This window comes from Coregonus clupeaformis, chromosome 12 (assembly GCF_020615455.1).
Source record: "Coregonus clupeaformis isolate EN_2021a chromosome 12, ASM2061545v1, whole genome shotgun sequence".
NCBI classification, from domain to species: domain Eukaryota; kingdom Metazoa; phylum Chordata; class Actinopteri; order Salmoniformes; family Salmonidae; genus Coregonus; species Coregonus clupeaformis.
Genome location: NC_059203.1, coordinates 46,847,917 through 46,868,727, shown reverse-complemented (window position 1 = coordinate 46,868,727; position 20,811 = coordinate 46,847,917). Strand labels below are relative to the sequence as shown.

General features: G+C 44.0%; 1 protein-coding gene across 1 annotated transcript; it reads left to right on the top strand.

The window, feature by feature from the left end:
• The first annotated feature begins 1,580 nt into the window (after window positions 1–1,580).
• On the top strand, window positions 1,581–19,365 carry prdm2b (PR domain containing 2, with ZNF domain b). Its single transcript, XM_045224013.1, has 7 exons — window positions 1,581–1,695; window positions 2,359–2,462; window positions 2,631–2,783; window positions 3,918–4,044; window positions 6,257–6,370; window positions 12,647–17,130; window positions 17,307–19,365. The coding sequence occupies exons 1-7, from the start codon at window positions 1,581–1,583 to the stop codon at window positions 17,322–17,324; spliced, it is 5,115 nt and encodes a 1,704-aa protein (XP_045079948.1). The 3' UTR covers window positions 17,325–19,365.
• Window positions 19,366–20,811: the final 1,446 nt, after the last annotated feature.

Below are 20,811 nucleotides of genomic sequence, written 5' to 3'. Positions count from 1 at the left end.
ATATCAAACATCTCGCGCAAATTTTCGGTCAAGCGCATTTCACAATCTGAAAGAAAAATGTGTTATCCTCTGGATCTATTTGTTTGTAACAATGAAATACTTGCTTGATCTTGGAATACAACTTCAAGCACATAATGTAGGCAATTTTTTAAAATCCCAGTTGTAAAATGTAGTGGTAAATCTAGGCATTAGGCCATTCTAGCAGATAAGTAGGCTAAAGCAATATGCACGGTTAAATTAAAAGGCAATATTTTTAGCAGTATGCTTTTTTTTGCCCACTGCAAATAGCCTTTTAAAAATAAATAAAAATCATGCGTCATTATACTTCAGGCTATGGCATATTCTGATTTATTTTATTTATGAACTAAGAATTTGGAAACGTCCTTATATCCATAAGAGCGTCTGCTAAATGACTAAAATGTAAAATGTAAACGATAACAATATAGATAACAATATTGGCCTATATGCGTTTTTTAAGCACCAACCCTTAAATTGATCGTGCTTATATTGCTTGTAGGTCTAATTGATTTGTGAACGGTGTAGGAATGTTCTGGATAAATAATCGTTTATCCGATGGGCAGTAGGCCAGTCTCTCTTCGTTGTAACTATACAATTATCATCAGTGGAATGTTTTATTTATTTGTATTTATTAATTCAATAGGCCTTAAGTCCTTATAGCCTACCCTACCCTATATTCTACATGAGGTGCAGCCTATATATAGTCTACTGAACACTGCACATTATCTTGCATCTTTGAGATAGGATTAATTTATTTGAGTTGATCACTATTTCAGGCTATATAAAATAATCTCTATTACAAAAATGAGTTATTACACTGAATTCATCCTATAATCTCAAATATATGCATGCTTGCATTTCTGCAAGCTTGAAAAAATTGGCCTGGTCGGCATGTAATCTGCTTTGTGTAGGACTTTGTCACAGATGAAGAAAACCATGTCACTTCAGTCACAGCTGGTGGAAAGCCTACATAAAGGAGAGTGTGTTATTTGGAACCAGTGACAGCCAGGACAGTTTGCCTTAGAATCCCCACTCCTTTCCTGATAAGTTATCCATCATGAGAAACAAATACAACTTCTTACAAAATGATATTTCTCCTCAAGCTTGTTGTAATAAGAACAACTTGATTCCAAAAACATGCAGATCTGTGTGGTGTTGGCAGATCATATACTACACCTTATTGTTGTTAATACAGGGGCAGTTAATCTTTACATTTTAGTGTCATGCACACATAATTATAGTTGAGTAGTAATGATAGCTACCCCTTGATAATCAGTACAGTGATTCTGCCGGCATGTGGCATTGGCAGTCTGCCTCAATGCTATTATCCTACCATGTCTCCTGTGCTGCCTCCCCTTTAGATCCCATGTGAGCACAGCCTGCCGAAAGTGCCAGACCCAGAGTCCATTGTGGAGTCTTACCTGAGCAGGCAAAAGAAGGCAATACATTTATGCCCATTCTGTACATGAGTTTTAGTGTTCCCGGTGTGAGAGTTTAAAAGATGTTTTGGTCAGAGTGTTGGTCTGTTTGAGACATGAGGATGTGTTATATTCTAGGTGACCATGGTTGTTCCTGGAGGGACAAAGGAAACACTTGCTGACATTCCGCACCATGTGTGGAAGAGCTTGCCCGACAGCATGAGACTAAGCCCCTCTGCTGTTGATCAAAGTCGCATTGGTGAGTTGAAAATTAGCTGCTTTGGGTTTGTTCTAACTTCACATTTTGGGTTTGTTCTAACTTTCAGTTTTATAGATAAGTGATCAATGATCATTTGTTAGTTGTAAAATTCAACTAGCAGCAGTACATCTTACGATAAGCAGTGAGTGGCTGTGTGGTTTCTGACTCTGTGGTGTTCACTGGTGTGGTCTAGGGCCCTGTGTTTTGGTTGATAATGTCACATGACCTGGATTTTAACCTTTATTTGAACCTTTTTCCAGAAATGATAATTACACCAAAAATGAAAGCAGTTGTCTGAGGATGGTGCTAAACCATCTGACATAAAAAGAAAAAGGGGAAAGTTTGATGAAAAAGCTTTAAATAAAGGTTAAAATCCAGGTCATGTTAAATGATCAACCTAAACACAGGGCCCTAGGGGCTGGTGGAGCTCCTGGTACTGATGACCATACAGTAACGACAAGTGATCACAAGGGAGAGGATGAACTAGATCTGGCAGTGGAAGCAGAGTACATTATGAAGGCTTTCAACTCAAGAAAAATAAGCATCTCCAGCCTGTCCTGGCTTGCCTCACAGAATCGGCACACCTTAACAAATGTTTTGAAGCCGAAAGCTTCTCTATATTGCATGGTGAATTTTGGAATTTCATTCCACTCTTTTCCCCAGGTGTCTGGGCCTCTTGGTTCATCCCTAAAGGCAAGAGGTTCGGCCCGTTTGTAGGAGAGAAGAAAAAGAGGTCCCAGGTGTCCAGCAATGTTTACATGTGGGAGGTGAGCAGCAGAGGATAGAGTGATAGCCTCAGATCTACCTTAACACACATTTAGGTTGTACACATTACAGGCACAGCACACCCTCCCTATTATATATATACACTGTTGTCCATTTTCATACATACATTTTTAAGATTATCGGCTAGATAACCAAACTGTCCTCTGTAGGTGTATTTTCCCGCCAGGGGCTGGATGTGTGTGGATGCCACAGACCCCATGAAGGGGAACTGGCTACGGTATGTAAACTGGGCAAACTCCACTCAAGAACAGAACCTTTTCCCCATGGAGATAAACCGAGCCATTTACTACAAAGTGTTACAGGTAAGTTAGACATTTAGTCTCACTGGTAAAATGTTATTCTTATTCAGTTGATCACTAAAGCAGAGTGATGGGATGGTTTGCTATTTAGGCATGTGAATTAGAGCGGGGCAATATGGACAAAAATCCCTATCTCGGTAAATTGCTTGAATTGATGCGATAACAATAAATAGACATTAATGTGCACCATAGTTTAAGAAAATTATCCTTTAAACTACTACTACTAGTTTGATGGTTGTAGCCATCAATTGTCCCATTAACTATCACCCAAATAAGCAAAATTATTACATTTCAAACTTAACATTTCTCTAGTATAGGCTACGTATTGTAATGAACGATATCAGCAAAATGCCTGCGATGAGTGATCTGTATGGTCAGTGTCGATCATTTACGGTTTATCGTCCCAGCTCTAATGTGAGTATAGCGTATTGGCTATTTAGATCAAGTTTGTTTGGGGGGGTTATTCTTATTAAAGGGGCAATCAGCAGTTGCTACATCCATTTTTTGACTAATAAATTAATAATATGTACCCATTGATTCTTGAAGAATATAACTTCTAAATGCCTCATGAGCTTTTAGTTTAGCTGTTGTAACCCATCAGAACCGAAAATATAAGCTTGTTGTGATCCAAATACTATATAGCCTCAAAACATGGTTAAAACTATCATTTGATGTCATGGATGGTTAGTCCTTGCATCCATAGCTCTGTCTATGAATTTGAGAGTGGTTACATTTGTCCAGCCCCAACCCTCAGCTTTTTACTGAAAACAGGGGCGGGGACGGGGAAAAGCTTTGTTAGTGTTTCATCTGCTGATTGCAGCTTTAAAGCCAAATGAGAGAATTACAACCTTTTGGTCTTTACCATTTTAAGTGGCTCTTTCTATAATTCATGAACATTTTACATTTTTATGTTGTCTCTGGTATACCTGGGTAGGCTAATAAATAATTAACATAAAAGGAATTACATTTTAAAGTACAGTTTGCCACCCAACTACCTTAGCTACCAAAATGTCAAGACCTAACATTCCTGTTGTTGGACTCTGACTTGACAGACACAACAGGGGCCAAAATATTTCGTCCTGTCTTTCAGCAAACTTGTCACTGATTGGTTCCCACTCTCATCTTTCCTTGTAACAGCCAATTGGGCCAGGGGATGAGCTGCTAGTGTGGTACAATGGGGAAGACAACCCTGAGATAACAGCTGCATTAGAGGAAGAAAGAGGCAGCAGTCTGAGCAAGAAAAATTCACCCAGGGCAAAGCGAGGTAAGGCGTACACCCCTAAAATACAAAAATCCTGTCTTAGATTTTGCTGGACATTATTTACCAAACTATTCGACACGATAGTTCGCAGTGGTTAGCAGCAGTCGAAGAAAATTGTATTTACGCCCATTCAAAGTTTAATTCTTAATAGCATGCTAACTAGCTAGCTTAGCTAACTGTAGCGAGGTGTTGGTGCAGTCATTTTTCCTTCCAAACTTTCAATCTCAAAAAGTTCGCTACTTTTATGTTACTGTTACTTCGTATAAAATAGTGTGATTGCAGCTAAATTGGTAGCTATTATGCAACAACACAGACAGTACGCCACTGTCAACATTAGCTAGTCAGCTAAATAAGTTAGCTAGCTAACTCAGTGCAATGGCTGGCTCGTCATGTCGTTTTATATGACGCGACCTTTCCAGATTTACTACTCAGTTGCGAGCCACGTTATCTGATCCGTTGATTACATTAGCTACTTACCTACATTTTAAAAGTTATCCAGCTAGTTAGTTCTGTTACAATGCTTGCAGGTTATGGATTTCATAGTCTGATCTGTTTGTTTCGATCGGAGCTGTCAATCCAGTTCAGGTAGCTAGCAGGCTAGGTCAAGCCCGGACGTGCCACACAACCCGTGCAGGGAAGATGGCAAGCGCTGGCTTTGTGTTCAGCAAATGGCTAACTGATCAAAACAGGTGCCGTTGTGATAAAGGGAAAAAGTAGCTATGGTTGATAACTTAAGGTATGTGTCATAGATGTGTTGTAAACCCTTAACGTTAGTTACATCTAGTCAGCTACCCACTGCTAGCTACCTAGCTGGATAAATTATCAATTCTGTTGGTGCCATCGCTAGGAATATATGCCTGCCCTGAAAATAAACACCCTTTGTTTTAGTTTTTTCGATGTAACCAAGACTACTTAGCTGAACGTTTAGCTATTTTGTTCATTTCCCTAGGTAAGTGTGAGCTCTATTTTCATTTGGCCTGTGGAGGGTAGCTAGCTGTACTAGCTAGTCAGCTAAAACCAATGCAAAGTTGAGGTAGTGCAGACCAGGCCCTGGATGAATGCAGTTGCACAAGCTCTGAAGTCCCACCCTTCCTTTCTCAACAATACTAAACCTTCAGATTGAGTTGCATTTTTCATAATTATCTTTTGATTTAGGCTAGCTGCTAGAATGAAATACATAGAATTTGAGAATTATTTCTCCATGTAATTGGCCTAGTGTTTATCTTTCAATATGAAGGAAAGTGTAACTGTTGGTGGTATATCCACAGTAGCTACTGTAGGTCTATATGATTTTTAAGTTTGTGGTGTAGGCCTATGCATGCAACCCTTGTCTTTTTTGAATTTGCAGTATGATTTATTGACTCAGTGAGTTGTTAGAAGTCTCAACATTCTGAATTCTGTAATATTGAGATTGAGTCTGCTTGTCATTCATCTGCAATCCCTCTATGATACATTATATTAGCATATCTGTATTTTACAGAATGTATTTGACCATGCTGGTCAGATGACTGAGCTGTAGCATGTGTTTCTGTGGCATGAATCGGGCTTTGTAGACCAGGCCAGATTACCTTCTTGTCACAGCAACTCCAGTGATGACTGGGTGCTAGCCCAGGCAGGCTGAGATTAAAACTCAAAATGGTCTCCTGCCTATGGGCATAAATACCGCAATGATGAGCCATTCCATAATTCTCTAAACATTTTTGTTTTCATTATGTATTTATTCTTGAAATATTCAGAATGAGGGCATCAAGGCTGTTAAAAGTAATTTAATGTATTGTATTGGATGCTTAACTGACCTTTTAACCTGCGGCTGGTTGTAAAAAAAAACATTGTTAATATTCAAAGAAAATTTTACATAAGCACACGTGGTATGACCTACATTTTTCAGATCCTGTTCAGCAGTCATATCTTGCTTTGCTTTCTGTTAGCCACATTTTTAATGTTATGAGTTTGTAATTCCATGTAGTTTTAAGTGCCAACCAATACGCAGCACAGTTGTGAGTTGAGGTGTGAAAGTGAATTAGTACACTTCCCCCGCTAGATGTTCACTCATCTGAAAATATCCTTTCTAATAGTGGATTTACTTACATAGAAGTAGTCCAATGTCAACATTTGAAAGAACTAAATTTCACATCTTACCAGTATTGCTTTGGTGTGAAATGGTTTATTTGAGTTTAGCTAATGTTTGTTGGTTGGTGTGTGCTTTCCCCCATAGCCAGAAGAAAGCTGTTGGAGAGAGCCAGACAGGCTGGTTTGGGTGCATTCCGTGGGCCCAAGCAAACAGGCGTAACCAAACCTATTGTCAGAGAGATGTGGGACACAGAGGAAGGTTAGTAGTTGTCCCATTATTATGGATATTTGTGTAATTTGGGGAGTCAGTTCAGGTGTAAGTAGGGCTATGGTGGTTATGACATTTTGTCAGCCAATTATTGTCATGCAAAAGACTGCCGGTCTTACGGTAATTTACCGTTAATTAACATAAACAAGTTAAGCATATCCAGGCCTCCACGTGTTCAAGCAGCTGATGCGCGCCTTTGGAACATCTACATTTAACAAGTTGAATAAATCAATGTAATATACACCATCACAATAAATCCATTATTTATTTTAGTCAGGACTAAAGAAACATTATGATATGAGGAAAATGTATTTTATAAGAACAGAAATGAGTTGGCCAACTGTTATCTGGCTATGCTCCATGCCGTAGGCTTGTTCATTTAGCTGACAAGATATGCTTGTAAGTCCCATGACATTATTTTATATTATATGATTTTATAGTAAGAAGAATATAATTGAACTTACCTGAATAAAATGAAGCAGGTGTGCATATGAAGTGGCTATGTTGAGCGTAAAAAGTGATCATTTAAAAAAGTTCCTATATGCTAGGTTTAGAGTTACTTGGCAACTTTAGTTGTGAATGATACAAACCTTAGAATGCATTATAAATCAAAACATATATGGGCTGCATGATGCTACTATAGGCTATTGATGATTTGAGAAATTCGCTAAAAAGGTTTGCTCTGTTCCTTGCATCAGGCTGCATAGCTGTTCTCTCATCAAGTGATCATATTTTCGCCCATCAGACTATTCTCAATGTAATCTTGTCTTTACTAATATGGCAAATGTGTTTCTATTTAGAATGGTCCATTATCAAATGGGCAGGGGCAGGAGAAAAATTACATGTCATATGTACAGTTGAAGTCGGAAGTTTACATACACTTAGGTTGGAGTCATTAAAACTCGTTTTTTAACCACTCCACAAATGTCTTGTTAACAAACTATAGTTTTGACAAGTCGGTTAGGATATCTACTTTGTGCATGACACAAGTTATTTTTCCAACAATTGTTTACAGACAGATTATTTCACTTATAATTCACTGTATCACAATTCCAGTGGGTCAGACGTTTACATACACTAAGTTGACTGTGCCTTTAAACAGCTTGGAAAATTCCAGAAAATTACGTCATGGCTTTAGAAGCTTCTGATAGACTAATTGACATCATTTGAGTCAATTGGAGATGTACCTGTGGATGTATTTCAAGGCCTACCTTCAAACTCAGTGCCTCTTTGTTTGACATCGTGGGAAAATCAAAAGAAATCAGACCTCAGAAGAAAAATTGTAGACCTCCACAAGTCTGGTTCATCCTTGGGAGCAATTTCCAAACGCCTGAAGGTACCACGTTCATCTGTACAAACAATAGTATGCAAGTATAAACACCATGGGACCACGCAGTTGTCATACCGCCCAGGAAGGAGATGCGTTCTGTCTCCTAGAAATGAATGTACTTTGGTGCGGGAGGAAACAAGTACCAAAGTATCTATATCCACAGTAAAATGAGTCCTATATATACAGTGGGGCAAAAAAGTATATAGTCAGCCACCAATTGTGCAAGTTCTCCCACTTAAAAAGATGAGAGAGGCCTGTAATTTTCATCATAGGTACACGTCAACTATGACAGACAAATTGAGGAAAAAAAATCCAGAAAATCACATTGTAGGATTTTTTATGAATTTATTTGCAAATTATGGTGGAAAATAAGTATTTGGTCACCTACAAACAAGCAAGATTTCTGGCTCTCACAGACCTGTAACTTCTTCTTTAAGAGGCTCCTCTGTCCTCCACTCGTTACCTGTATTAATGGCACCTGTTTGAACTTGTTATCAGTATAAAAGACACCTGTCCACAACCTCAAACAGTCACACTCCAAACTCCACTATGGCCAAGACCAAAGAGCTGTCAAAGGACACCAGAAACAAAATTGTAGACCTGCACCAGGCTGGGAAGACTGAATCTGCAATAGGTAAGCAGCTTGGTTTGAAGAAATCAACTGTGGGAGCAATTATTACGAAATGGAAGACATACAAGACCACTGATAATCTCCCTCGATCTGGGGCTCCACGCAAGATCTCACCCCGTGGGGTCAAAATGATCACAAGAACGGTGAGCAAAAATCCCAGAACCACACGGGGGGACCCTAGTGAATGACCTGCAGAGAGCTGGGACCAAAGTAACAAAGCCTACCATCAGTAACACACTATGCCGCCAGGGACTCAAATCCTGCAGTGCCAGACGTGTCCCCCTGCTTAAGCCAGTACATGTCCAGGCCCGTCTGAAGTTTGCTAGAGAGCATTTGGATGATCCAGAAGAGGATTGGGAGAATGTCATATGGTCAGATGAAACCAAAATATAACTTTTTGGTAAAAACTCAACTCGTCGTGTTTGGAGGACAAAGAATGCTGAGTTGCATCCAAAGAACACCATACCTACTGTGAAGCATGGGGGTGGAAACATCATGCTTTGGGGCTGTTTTTCTGCAAAGGGACCAGGACGACTGATCCGTGTAAAGGAAAGAATGAATGGGGCCATGTATCGTGAGATTTTGAGTGAAAACCTCCTTCCATCAGCAAGGGCATTGAAGATGAAACGTGGCTGGGTCTTTCAGCATGACAATGATCCCAAACACACCGCCCGGGCAACGAAGGAGTGGCTTCGTAAAGAAGCATTTCAAGGTCCTGGAGTGGCCTAGCCAGTCTCCAGATCTCAACCCCATAAAAAATCTTTGGAGGGAGTTGAAAGTCCGTGTTGCCCAGCGACAGCCCCAAAACATCACTGCTCTAGAGGAGATCTGCATGGAGGAATGGGCCAAAATACCAGCAACAGTGTGTGAAAACCTTGTGAAGACAAGAGTTTGACCTGTGTCATTGCCAACAAAGGGTATATAACAAAGTATTGAGAGACTTTTGTTATTGACCAAATACTTATTTTCCACCATAATTTGCAAATAAATTCATTACAAATCCTACAATGTGATTTTCAGGATTTTTTTTCCTCAATTTGTCTGTCATAGTTGACGTGTACCTATGATGAAAATTACAGGCCTCTCTCATCTTTTTAAGTGGGAGAACTTGCACAATTGGTGGCTGACTAAATGCTTTTTTTCCCCACTGTACCTGAAAGGCCGCTCAGCAAGGAAGTAGCCACTGCTCCAAAACCGCCATAAAAAAGCCAAACTTACGTTTGCAACTGCACATGGGGACAATGATTGTACTTTTTGGAGAAATGTAGGATGGTCTGATGAAACAAAAATAGAACTGAAACAAAAATAGAACTGTTTGGCCATAATGACCATCGTTATGTTTGGAGGAAAGGGGGGGTGCTTGCAAGCCGAAGAACACCATCCCAACCGTGAAGCACGGGGGTGGCAGCATCATGCTGTGGGGGTGTTTTGCTGCAGGAGGGACTGGTGCACTTCACAAAATATATGGCGTCATGAGGAAGGAAAATGATGTGGATATATTGAAGCAACATCTCAAGACATCAGTCAGGAAGTTAAAGCTTGGTCGCAAATGGGTCTTCCAAATGGACAATGACCCCAAGCATACTTCCAAAGTTGTGGCAAAATGGCTTAAGGACAACAAAGTCAAGGTATTGGAGTGGCCATCACAAAGCCCTGACCTCAATCCTATAGAAAATGTGTGGGCAGAACTGAAAAAGCGTGTGCGAGCAAGGAGGCTTACAAACCTGACTCAGTTACACCAGCTCTGTCAGGAGGAACGGGACAAAATTCACCCAACTTATTGTGGGAAGCTTGTGGAAGGCTACCTGAAACGTTTGACCCAAGTTAAACAATTTAAAGGCAATACTACCAAATACTAATTGAGTGTATGTAAACTTCTGACCAACTGGGAATGTGAAGAAATAAGTAAAAGCTGAAATAAATATTATTTTCTGACATTTCACATTCTTAAAATAAAGTGGTGATCCTAACTGACCTAAGACAGGGCATTTTTACTAGGATAAAATGTCATGAATTGTGAAAAACTGAGTTTAAATGTATTTGGCTAAGGTGTATGTAAACTTCCGACTTCAACTGTACTCTTATAATCTCCACCCGGCACAGCCAGAAGAGGACTGGCCACCCCTCAGAGCCTGGTTCCTCTCTAGGTTTCTTCCTAGGTTCCTGCCTTTCTAGGGAGTTTTTCCCTATGCACTGGAACAGTGAATGGTGGCCTCACGCTTTCCCGGTGGTCAGTTTTTTCAATGATGCCCGGAAGGCTCCTTCAGTTTTATAGCGGAGCATGTGCTTAGAATGAGCAGCTGAGAAATAAATATAAGAACACTTATTTCACTCGCCACAACCACTGTTTGAGGAGCATGCTCTCCCTACGCAACAGGTGATATTCCGCCCAAACTATGGACAGTGGGGAGAACAAGTATTTGATACACTGCCGATTTTGCAGGTTTTCCTACTTACAAAGCATGTAGAGGTCTATAATTTTTTATCATATGTACACTTCAAATGTGAGAGACTGAATCTAAAACAAAAATCCAGAAAATCACATTGTATGATTTTTAAGTAATTAATTTGCATTTTATTGCATAACATAAGTATTTGATCACCTACCAACCAGTAAGAATTCCGGCTCTCACAGACCTGTTAGTTTTTCTTTAAGAAGCCCTCCTGTTCTCCACTCATTACCTGTATTAACTGCACCTGTTTGAACTCGTTACCTGTATAAAAGACACCTGTCCACACACTCAATCAAACAGACTCCAACCTCTCCACAATGGCCAAGACCAGAGAGCTGTGTAAGGACATCAGGGATAAAATTGTAGACCTGCACGAGGCTGGGATGGGCTACAGGACAATAGGCAAGCAGCTTGGTGAGAAGGCAACAACTGTTGGCGCAATTATTAGAAAATGGAAGAAGTTCAAGATGATGGTCAATCACCCTCGGTCTGGGGCTCCATGCAAGATCTCACCTCATGGGGCATCAATGATCATGAGGTAGGTGAGGGATCAGCCCAGAACTACACAGCAAGACCTGGTCAATGACCTGAAGAGAGCTGGGACCACAGTCTCAAAGAAAACCATTAGTAACACACTACGCCGTCATGGATTATAATCCTGCAGCGCACGCAAGGTCCCCCTGCTCAAGCCAGCACATGTCCAGGCCCGTCTGAAGTTTGCCAATGACCATCTGGATGATCCAGAGGAGGAATGGGAGAAGGTCATGTGGTCTGATGAGACAAAAATATAGCTTTTTGGTCTAAACTCCACTCGCCGTGTTTGGAGGAAGAAGAAGGATGAGTACAACCCCAAGAACACGGGATGCTTTTCGCAAAGGGGACAGGACGACTGCACCGTATTGAGGGGAGGATGGATGGGGCCATGTATCGCGAGATCTTGGCCAACAACCTCCTTCCCTCAGTAAGAGCATTGAAGATGGGTCGAGCTGGGTCTTCCAGCATGACAACGACCCAAAACACACAGCCAGGGCAACTAAGGAGTGGCTCCGTAAGAAGCATCCCAAGGTCCTGGAGTGGCCTAGCCAGTCTCCAGACCTGAACCCAATAGAAAATCTTTGGAGGGAGCTGAAAGTCTGTATTGCCCAGCGACAGCCCCGAAACCTGAAGGGTCTGTATGGAGGAGTGGGCCAAAATCCCTGCTGCAGTGTGTGCAAACCTGGTCAAGACCTACAGGAAACGTATGATCTCTGTAATTGCAAACAAAGGTTTCTGTACCAAATATTAAGTTCTGCTTTTCTGATATATCAAATACTTATGTCATGCAATAAAACGCAAATTAATTACTTAAAAATCATACAATGTGATTTTATGGATTTTTGTTTTAGATTCCGTCTCTCACAGTTGACGTGTACCTATGATAAAAATTACACACCTCTACATGCTTTGTAAGTAGGAAAGCCTGCAAAATCGGCAGTGTATCAAATACTTGTTCTCCCCACTGTATGCCATGGGCTCTCCAACCCTGTTCCTGCAGCTACCCAGTGCTATATTTGTTTAATTTTGGAGTATAGGTTAGACCAATTATGTACCAAAGACATCTTAAATCAGTTTTATGTTTTTCAGCCATGCGTAATATGCTGTAGGCTATGTATTGTATAATGACACAATCATCATTTTAATTCAGGGTTTTTTTCAGGCTTGGGCTCATATGCATAAACTCTAATATGCGTATGCCCGCAGCAGCCCTAGGTATAAGCTAGTTAAGTCCTGTTATTCATGTATTTCAATTTTTTTGTTGTTGTTACATTTAAATTAATTGATGTAACTGTAACTCTGTCGTTCTGCTGTTGTAGGTCCAAATGATGAAGAGGAAGACCTAGGGGATCTGCAGCAGCCGCCGTCGCTGACACTACAGCGTGCTCAGTCTGCTACTGAAGCTGAGCCGGAGGAGAAGATTGAGCAGCCTGATCTGCCACTAAGCCATAGCAGCCCAGTTGAGGAGGGGCCTGGGAGCCTTCAGCATGACACTGAGACTGCCTCATCCCTATCAAGGCCTGAACCAGAGGCAGACCCTGACCCCGACCCTGACCTGGAAGGTGACCCCCACGGAGAGGAGTCCCATCCCTGCCAGCATTGCGAGCGCCATTTCTCCACCAAACAGGGCCTAGAGCGCCACACACACATCCATGCCACTGCAAACCAGCAAACACACACATTCAAATGCCGCTACTGTGGCAAGTCCTTCGGCTCGCAGGTGGGGCGTCGGCGCCACGAGCGGAGGCATGAGAACGGGCCAAAGAACAAAGGCCAAAGGCCTGGCTCACTAGCTGGGACTGCTACTTTACTCACTCCTCTGGGGCAGGCTGGTGGCCACTATGTGGTCAGGGGCTCCCCTGTCCCTGGAGGACCTATGCAGAGCCTTGAGGTTGTGAGGAAGGACCCTGCGGCTGAGAGTGACCGGCCCTTTATCGTGGATGAGAATGGTGAGACAAAGGAGCTTCATCCTTGCAAGTACTGTAATAAGGCTTTCGGCACTCATACCAACATGCGCAGACACCAGCGCAGAATCCACGAGCGCCACTTATTGCCCAAGGGTGTCCGCAGGAAAGGCATGCTGCTGCAGGAAAGCCCATCCCAGCAGCATCATCTGCCTGAACAGTCCCCTAGCGCCAGCCCACCCCTCGTCTATGTGCCCAGTGCAGACACTGAGGATGAGGGGGACCGAGAGGAGTACATGGTCGACATATCCAATAACATCTCAGAGAATCTCAGCCTGTACATCGACGGCAAGATCCTGTCCACTAGTTCAGTCAGCGGCTGTGAGGTGATCGAAGTGGACTCCAGTTCTGCAGCACTGTTTGGTCTCGATGCAGTGATGATCAGCCCCAATCAGATCAGTCAGGCTCTCAAAGTGGACACCAGGACATGTGCTGTGAAGCAGGTCTCGAATCTCAGCCAGCCCATGACGAAAAGGAGAACGTCGACACCCCCGCTCATGCCCAGTCTTAAAATGGAGTCTGAAACTGGGTCCTCTTCCGCCTCCTCGTCTTCCTCATCCGCCTTGTTGGTGGGAAGTGTCTTCCCTCAGTCCTCAGACTCATTAGCATTTCAAAAGGAGAAAACGGTTTATCTGTCTCCTAAGCTCAAACAGCTCCTCCAGACCCAGACAGACAATCAGAAACCCACCATCACCCTGATAGCAGAGAGGCACAGATTAGCTCCCCCTCTCTCCGTTACATCGCTGCCTGCAGCCTCAGGCAGGTTTAAGAGAAGAACAGCTTCCCCCTCCTCATCTCCACAGTGCAGCCCTGCGCTGAAAGCAGACGGCTGTAAGAGCGAGGCGGGGGTCTCGTCGTACACCCTCAAAGTGCCAAATCTGGAGAGCCTGGGCATGTCCCCTGCCTGGAGTCTGTCCAGCAAGGAGGAGAGGGACACTGTGAGTCCCAGCGGGAAGGATGGGTGCAGCTGGCCTGCCTCTCGGACCGGAGGGAACTCGTGTAATCAGCATCCCTTGGACCTGTCCAGCGGCATCAGCAAGAGGAGTGACAGCTTCAGCAAGACGCCCGGGGAGGCAGTGCTGGATTTAAGCATGAGTCGGAAGAGTACAGCGGAGCCAGAGTCTAAGGGAAGTCCATCTCCGGCACAGCCCCCCACCAAGAAGAAGAAGCCCAACACCAGCATGCTAGAGAAAGTGTTGATGAATGAGTATGCTGGCTTAAACCCAGCAGAAGAGGAGGGCTCTTCTCCCTTGGGAAGCCCAGATTCTCAGTATACTTCAGGCAGTGGTACAGGCACCGCTTCTCACAGTCCCTCTTCCAATCTGCCCTCTGAATCAGCCCATCCCTCTCCTCCCTCTCTAACGCCTGTCACTATGAATCCCTCCTCCCCTTGCGGCTCCAGTCTGACCTCTCCAACGCCACCTCCCCCTGTCCTACCCACCATGCCCTCACCAGACTGCCCTACGCTCAGCTCTCTCCCTGTCCTCTCCCCCAAAATGTCCCCCAGATCCATCGACCATGGTGAGGATGAGCCAGTTTGCATATCGAACTCTACCACAGCAGAGACAATGTTAGCTGCAGTAAGTAACAGTTATAGAGATGAGGAACATATCACTAAGCCAATAGACTCCACCCACAATACAGATCCCCTTACCAGGGAAGCTATATCAAGCCCCTCTACAGAGCCCTCCTCTGTATCTGATGCTGTCGCTCTGAGTCAGTCCTCAACACAATCGAAACCTGCAAGGATTGGGAACCAAAGTTCGGTGGATGTCCAAATTAATCAAGACCTGGAACCGATTATTACTGAGGGACAGGAGAAATCCCAATGCTCTGAACTCCCTGTTTTATCATCCGTAACAGAATCCCTCCTCTCTGCCTCGTCGACCTCGCCTGCTGCCATATCAGATATCCCAGCTCCACCAGTGGTCTCCCCACCATCACTCTCTAGCACTGTGATTAAAGGGGAGCCCCAGCACAATGATCAGCTGGCTGACTTAGTCCTTTCTCCTAGTGGCACAGGGTCTTCACCTCTGTCTGCTGCTGCTGACTCGTCGTTGTCGGAAGAGGAGGAAGAGGGATCGGAGCCAGAGCCCTTCAGTAAGAAATTTGTGTGTAATGTGTGTGAGGACCCCTTCCGTTCCATCAAAGAGCTCAGTCGGCACATCCTAGAGCACGCCGCTGAGTGGCCCTACAAGTGTGAGTTCTGTGTGCAGCTGTTCGGGAACGCCCCGGCTCTGCTGGAGCACCGCACGGCCCTCCACGGCGTGGGACGCATCTTTGTCTGCTCCGTCTGCTCTAAGGAGTTTGCCTTCCTCTGCAACCTCCAGCAGCACCAGAAGGACCTGCATCCCAGCCAGCCGTGCACACACACAGCGGTGGAGAGCGGCAAGCCGAGGCCACAGAACTACACAGACCCAGCCAGGGCCAAAGAGGAGAGTAACCCGTCCTCAACCACAGCCATAGGGCCCGAGTCCTCTGCTGAAGTTGCCTCCTCCCAGGGGGTCTCCGATGTGAAGAAAGAGGAGCAGCCTGATACTAATGGGAAGCATGAAGAGGATGGACTGGAGGACCCAACTGAAGAGCTGTACACTACTATAAAGATCATGGCCTCTGAGGGAGGCAAGCCTAAAGGCCCAGATGTACGTCTGGGCATTAATCAACACTACCCCAGTTTCAAGCCACCCCCATTCCCCTACCACAACCGCACGGCTGCAGGCTCGGTGGCCTCGGCCACCAACTTCACTACACACAACATCCCCCAGACATTCAGCACTGCCATCCGCTGCACCAAGTGCGGCAAGAGCTTCGACAACATGCCCGAGCTGCACAAGCACATACTAGCCTGTGCCAACGCCAGTGATAAGAGGCGGTACACTCCCAAGAAGAACCCCATCCCTCTCAGACAGATAGTGAAGCCTCAGAACGGAGCTCTGTCCCCTGCCTCTGCTGCCAACGCAGGGCACAACGCCTTCCGCAGAATGGGCCAACCCAAGAGGCTCAACTTCAACCAAGAACCTCCTGGCAAAACCAAGATGAGTTCCCTCGGTAAGAAGAAGAACCAGCTGGTCCAGAAGGCTGTAACTCAGAGGAATGAGACTGCTGCTACTGCTAACAAGGCCCCTAGCCAGGTTAAAGAGGAGACGCCACAAGAGCAGGAGGTCCACGTATGCCCTCACTGCAGCCGAGAGTTCACCTACCCTGCCAGCCTCAGTAAACATATAGCAGGCAGCTGCCCCATGAAGCCTGTCTCTAAAAAGGCCAAAAAGGGAGCAGCAGCAGAGGCAACACCAGCTGTAGACAAAAACATGAGCCTTCGAAGGAGAACCACAGACTCTGAGATCCAGCAGCCAGAGCCGGTTCCCAAAACGCTTAGCAAAACCCGGGCTCGCAACTCTGGACCTGTCCCTGCGGAGGCTGAGGCCCCACCACCGGTGGGTAAAGGAAAGACGGCTGCCACACAGGTGTGCACCAAGAGGCCAGCCTCTTTCCCAGCTGCCACAGTTTCTCTCAGCAAGAAAAGTAAAAAAGGCAAAGTTCAATCCTTACCCCCCACCCCGTTGCCTTCCGAGACTCCCAGTGACTCTGCACTGCGGCCAGCAGCTCAGACAAAGCAACGCATGGGCAAGGAAGTGCAACCCAAGAAGGGAGCAGAGGTGAAATCACCCCCACAGCAGCAGTCTCAGGTGCCGCCTAAGAAAGAAGGGGAACGGTTCTCTCTGCGAGCGAGGGAGAGAGCTGTTGGGCCGGTGACCCGGAGCCTACAGATGGCCAACACTGCAGCTCCTGTGGAGGTGAAAACAGAGGACCTCTCCAGCCAGGAGGCTAAAGAGACCCAGGTAATGTTACTTTCAAACAGTGTCCAGTCTCAGCCCATGTAGAATTATTACCTAATTCATTCATACTTTCAACACAACGTGGTTCTATTAATCAGGTTCTGTGTTGCACTTCAAGGTAGAGAAGACGTATGTATAACTGTAGTTGATATCTTGATGTGTTGTCTCGTGTCTTCCAGGAGTACTTGCTGAAATGAACCAGGTAGGGCAATGTGGATTCTGAGGATTAAGAAGTCCCTGGCTAGGAGGATGACTCTGTGCTGGCTCACCTCTGAGGAGAAACTCTGGCCTTCCCAAGACTCTGACAAACAGACAGGTAGAGAGACGGACAGACAGGAGGATCTGGAGGTGGGCTGGCTCAGTTAAAGGACAACGTGAACTCTGCTCCCATCACATCACATCACATGCTGTGTTGGCTGAACAGAGGGAGGGGCACCTGTCTCTACATCACTCTCTGTGAAATGAGCCTGAGACAAAAAAGTAACGATTAACAGACTGTTAATGACAATGAATAAATATAATATATATATAAATATATATTGTAAGTCATAACTTGACTCGTAACATTGATATTGGGGTTCCGTAACGGTTAAAAGCTGATATTGCAAATGGCAATCATTTATATCCGTTCACAAAACTGGTCTGGTGTTTCTTTCCCTCCGTTTTCATGTTTCCCTTGTTTGGTCGTTGAGATGTCGGAGGATTCAACAGTCTCTTAATGCATGTGCTGAATCCAGTATAACTAGAAAGAGCCCTTGTCCCTCGTCTGTGTGTCCCATGTTAAGTCCTGCACCTACTTTAATTAATGTAAATTAATATGTAATGTTCCGTTGAGAATACATTGTAGAATATCTCTTTTAAGCAGATTTTTTAATTTTTGTTTGGGAAGCCAAGATAAAACTGAACTGTTTTCAACTGTAGAAATAGGTTGTCAGAAACGGCGTGTCCCAAGAGTGTGTGTATATGTGTTCAAATGTGCGTATGGGTAGGCTTGTACCGTATGTGTGGGCTGACAACCGTTTGCCCCTTGATCTCAAAGTTTGAGATGTCTGTTTTCTCTCTGGCATGTTTTCCTTATTTTGCTTATCAGAGGTGTACCAGTAGGGCACCCTGCCACAACTAGAACAATGCATCCGTACACCTCTGACAGTTAGTTCCCTGAGAAGGGATGGGGAAGAAACACTGCCACTTATCCAGTTTATTGACATTGTGGATTTCTCAGAGGCTCACATTTTGATGTCATACATAGTTATAAGTAGTCCCGTCTTGTCTGAAAGCACTTTAAAAAGAACATCTGCCAAACTGTTTTGATTTGATCGGTATGAATCCTTAAATTATGTGGGTTTAAATGTGAAGAATGGGATGTTGACATTTCTATTGCATATGACTGAAACTGGGTTGCCTCAGAAAGTCTTTGAAATGTAGTCATTGGAATATTGCCCTCATTTAAGACTCCCTATAGATTAGCATGTTTGTATTGTTCCCAAGACTTGATTTCATCTGTATGATGTAATCAAATGCATTAATCTGAAATATGTAGCAGCGATAATCATGAGTGGAGGATTGCCAAAATGTTCCACCATGATGATGTTCGGAAATATTAGAAAAGGTTTGAAAATTGTCCTGGCTGTAGATGTGGAGAGCAGTAGCCACCCAGTAATAAGGATGGCATTGAAAAGTTGCTTCAGTTCTAATGTTCCTTGCAGCGGTTAACATGCCACAGTAAGGTAATTGGATTGCTGGTTATTTCTGTACCTAAAGTCAAGGGTGGCTGGGAGGTAGTGTATCTTCTTTAATGGGATCTACATGTAGGCCTGTTACATGTTATAACATACTTTGACAAAGTATTGTACTTTGATTATGATTAGTCTCTATCTACCCCATGATCTGCTATGTAGAGGGATTCTCCCATCTCTCCCTGTTTACAATGTTCACTCCACTGTTGCTCCTTCTGGACCATCTGCCTTTTACAGCTGAGGTAGAAGAGTGGGATACGACTCAAGTGCTTGTAGCATGTTTGAAAAAAACTGTAATTGAACTATATATATTAGAAAGCTAATTTATAATATTTCCGTTGCCTTCCTGCATCGGTATTCCTGATAATTCTCTTCGGAGTGAAATTAATGGAGAATCTTCTAATATATGTTTGAGGATGAATGAACAAAGACATATCCCTGTTGACATCATTATGTAAAACATATTGTTCTAATTGATATATTAAAGCCTTTTTCAATTTGGCGTCTGTGTGCTGCCATGTATGATTTAATATGTTTTGGTTATGTCCTTTTTAACTTTAGTCATCGTACTTTCGGGCATCTGTTTGAGCCAGTTGAGGCACAGATTTGCTAATCTTGATCATAAGGTGGTGAGTATTTGGGCCTATTTGGGATGCATAGTGATATGTCGATCAGTAATTATGCAGTCTGACTGCAATGCAGTCTATTTCAGACACACTGATACACTACTTATATATACAGTGCATTCGGAAAGTATTCAGACCCCTTGACCTTTACATTTTGTTACGTTACAGCCTTATTCAGTTGTTTTCCTCATCAATCTACAGTCGTGGTCAAAAGTTATGAGAATGACACAAATACTAATTTTCACAAAGTCTGCTGCCTCAGTTTTGATGATGGCAATTTGCATATACTCCAGAATGTAATGAAGAGTGATCAGATGAATTGCAATTAATTGCAAAGTCCCTCTTTGCCATGAAAATGAACTTAATCCCCAAAAAACATTTCCACTGCATTTCAGCCCTGCCACAAAAGGACCAGCTGCCATCATGTCAGTGATTCTCTCGTTAACACAGGTGAGAGTGTTGACGAGGACAAGGCTGGAGATCACTCTGTCATGCTGATTGAGTTAGAATAACAGACTGGAAGCTTTAAAAGGAGGGTGGTGCTTGAAATCATTGTTCTTCCTCTGTTAACCATGGTTACCTGCAAGGAAACACGTGCCGTCATCATTTCTTTGCACAAAAAGTGCTTCACAGGCAAGGATGTTGCTGCTAGTAAGATTGCACCTAAATCAACCATTTATCGGATCATCAAGAACTTCAAGGAGCGAGGTTCAATTGTTGTGAAGAAGGCAACAGGGCACCCAAGAAAGTCCAGCAAGCGCCAGGACCGTCTCCTAAAGTTGATTCAGCTGCGGGATCGGGACACCACCAGTGCAGAGCTTGCTCAGGAATGGCAGCAGGCAGGTGTGAGTGCATCTACACGCACAGTGAGACGAAGACTTTTGGAGGATGGCCTGGTGTCAAGAAGGGCAGCAAGGAAGCCACTTCTCTCCAGGAAAAAACATCAGGGACAGACTGATATTCTGCAAAAGGTACAGGGATTTGACTGCTGAGGACTGGGGTAAAGTCATTTTCTCTGATGAATCCCCTTTCCGATTGTTTGGGGCATCCGGAAAACACCTTGTCCGGAGAAGACAAGGTGAGCGCTACCATCAGTCCTGTGTCATGCCAACAGTAAAGCATCCTGAGACCATTCATGTGTGGGGTTGCTTCTCAGCCAAGGGAGTGGGCTCACTCACATTTTTGCCTAAGAACACAGCCATGAATAAAAAATGGTACCAACACATCCTCCGAGAGCAACTTCTCTCAATCATCCAAGAACAGTTTGGTGACGAACAACGCCTTCTCCAGCATGATGGAGCACCTTGCCATAAGGCAAAAGT

Coding starts and splice junctions, on each gene's coding strand:
- prdm2b (XM_045224013.1), top strand. CDS start 1,581: ATGGTTGTTCCTGGAGGGACAAAGGAAACACTTGCTGACATTCCGCAC. Junction 1,696..2,358: donor TGTTGATCAAAGTCGCATTG/GTGAGTTGAAAA, acceptor TCTTTTCCCCAG/GTGTCTGGGCCTCTTGGTTC. Junction 2,784..3,917: donor TTTACTACAAAGTGTTACAG/GTAAGTTAGACA, acceptor TCCTTGTAACAG/CCAATTGGGCCAGGGGATGA.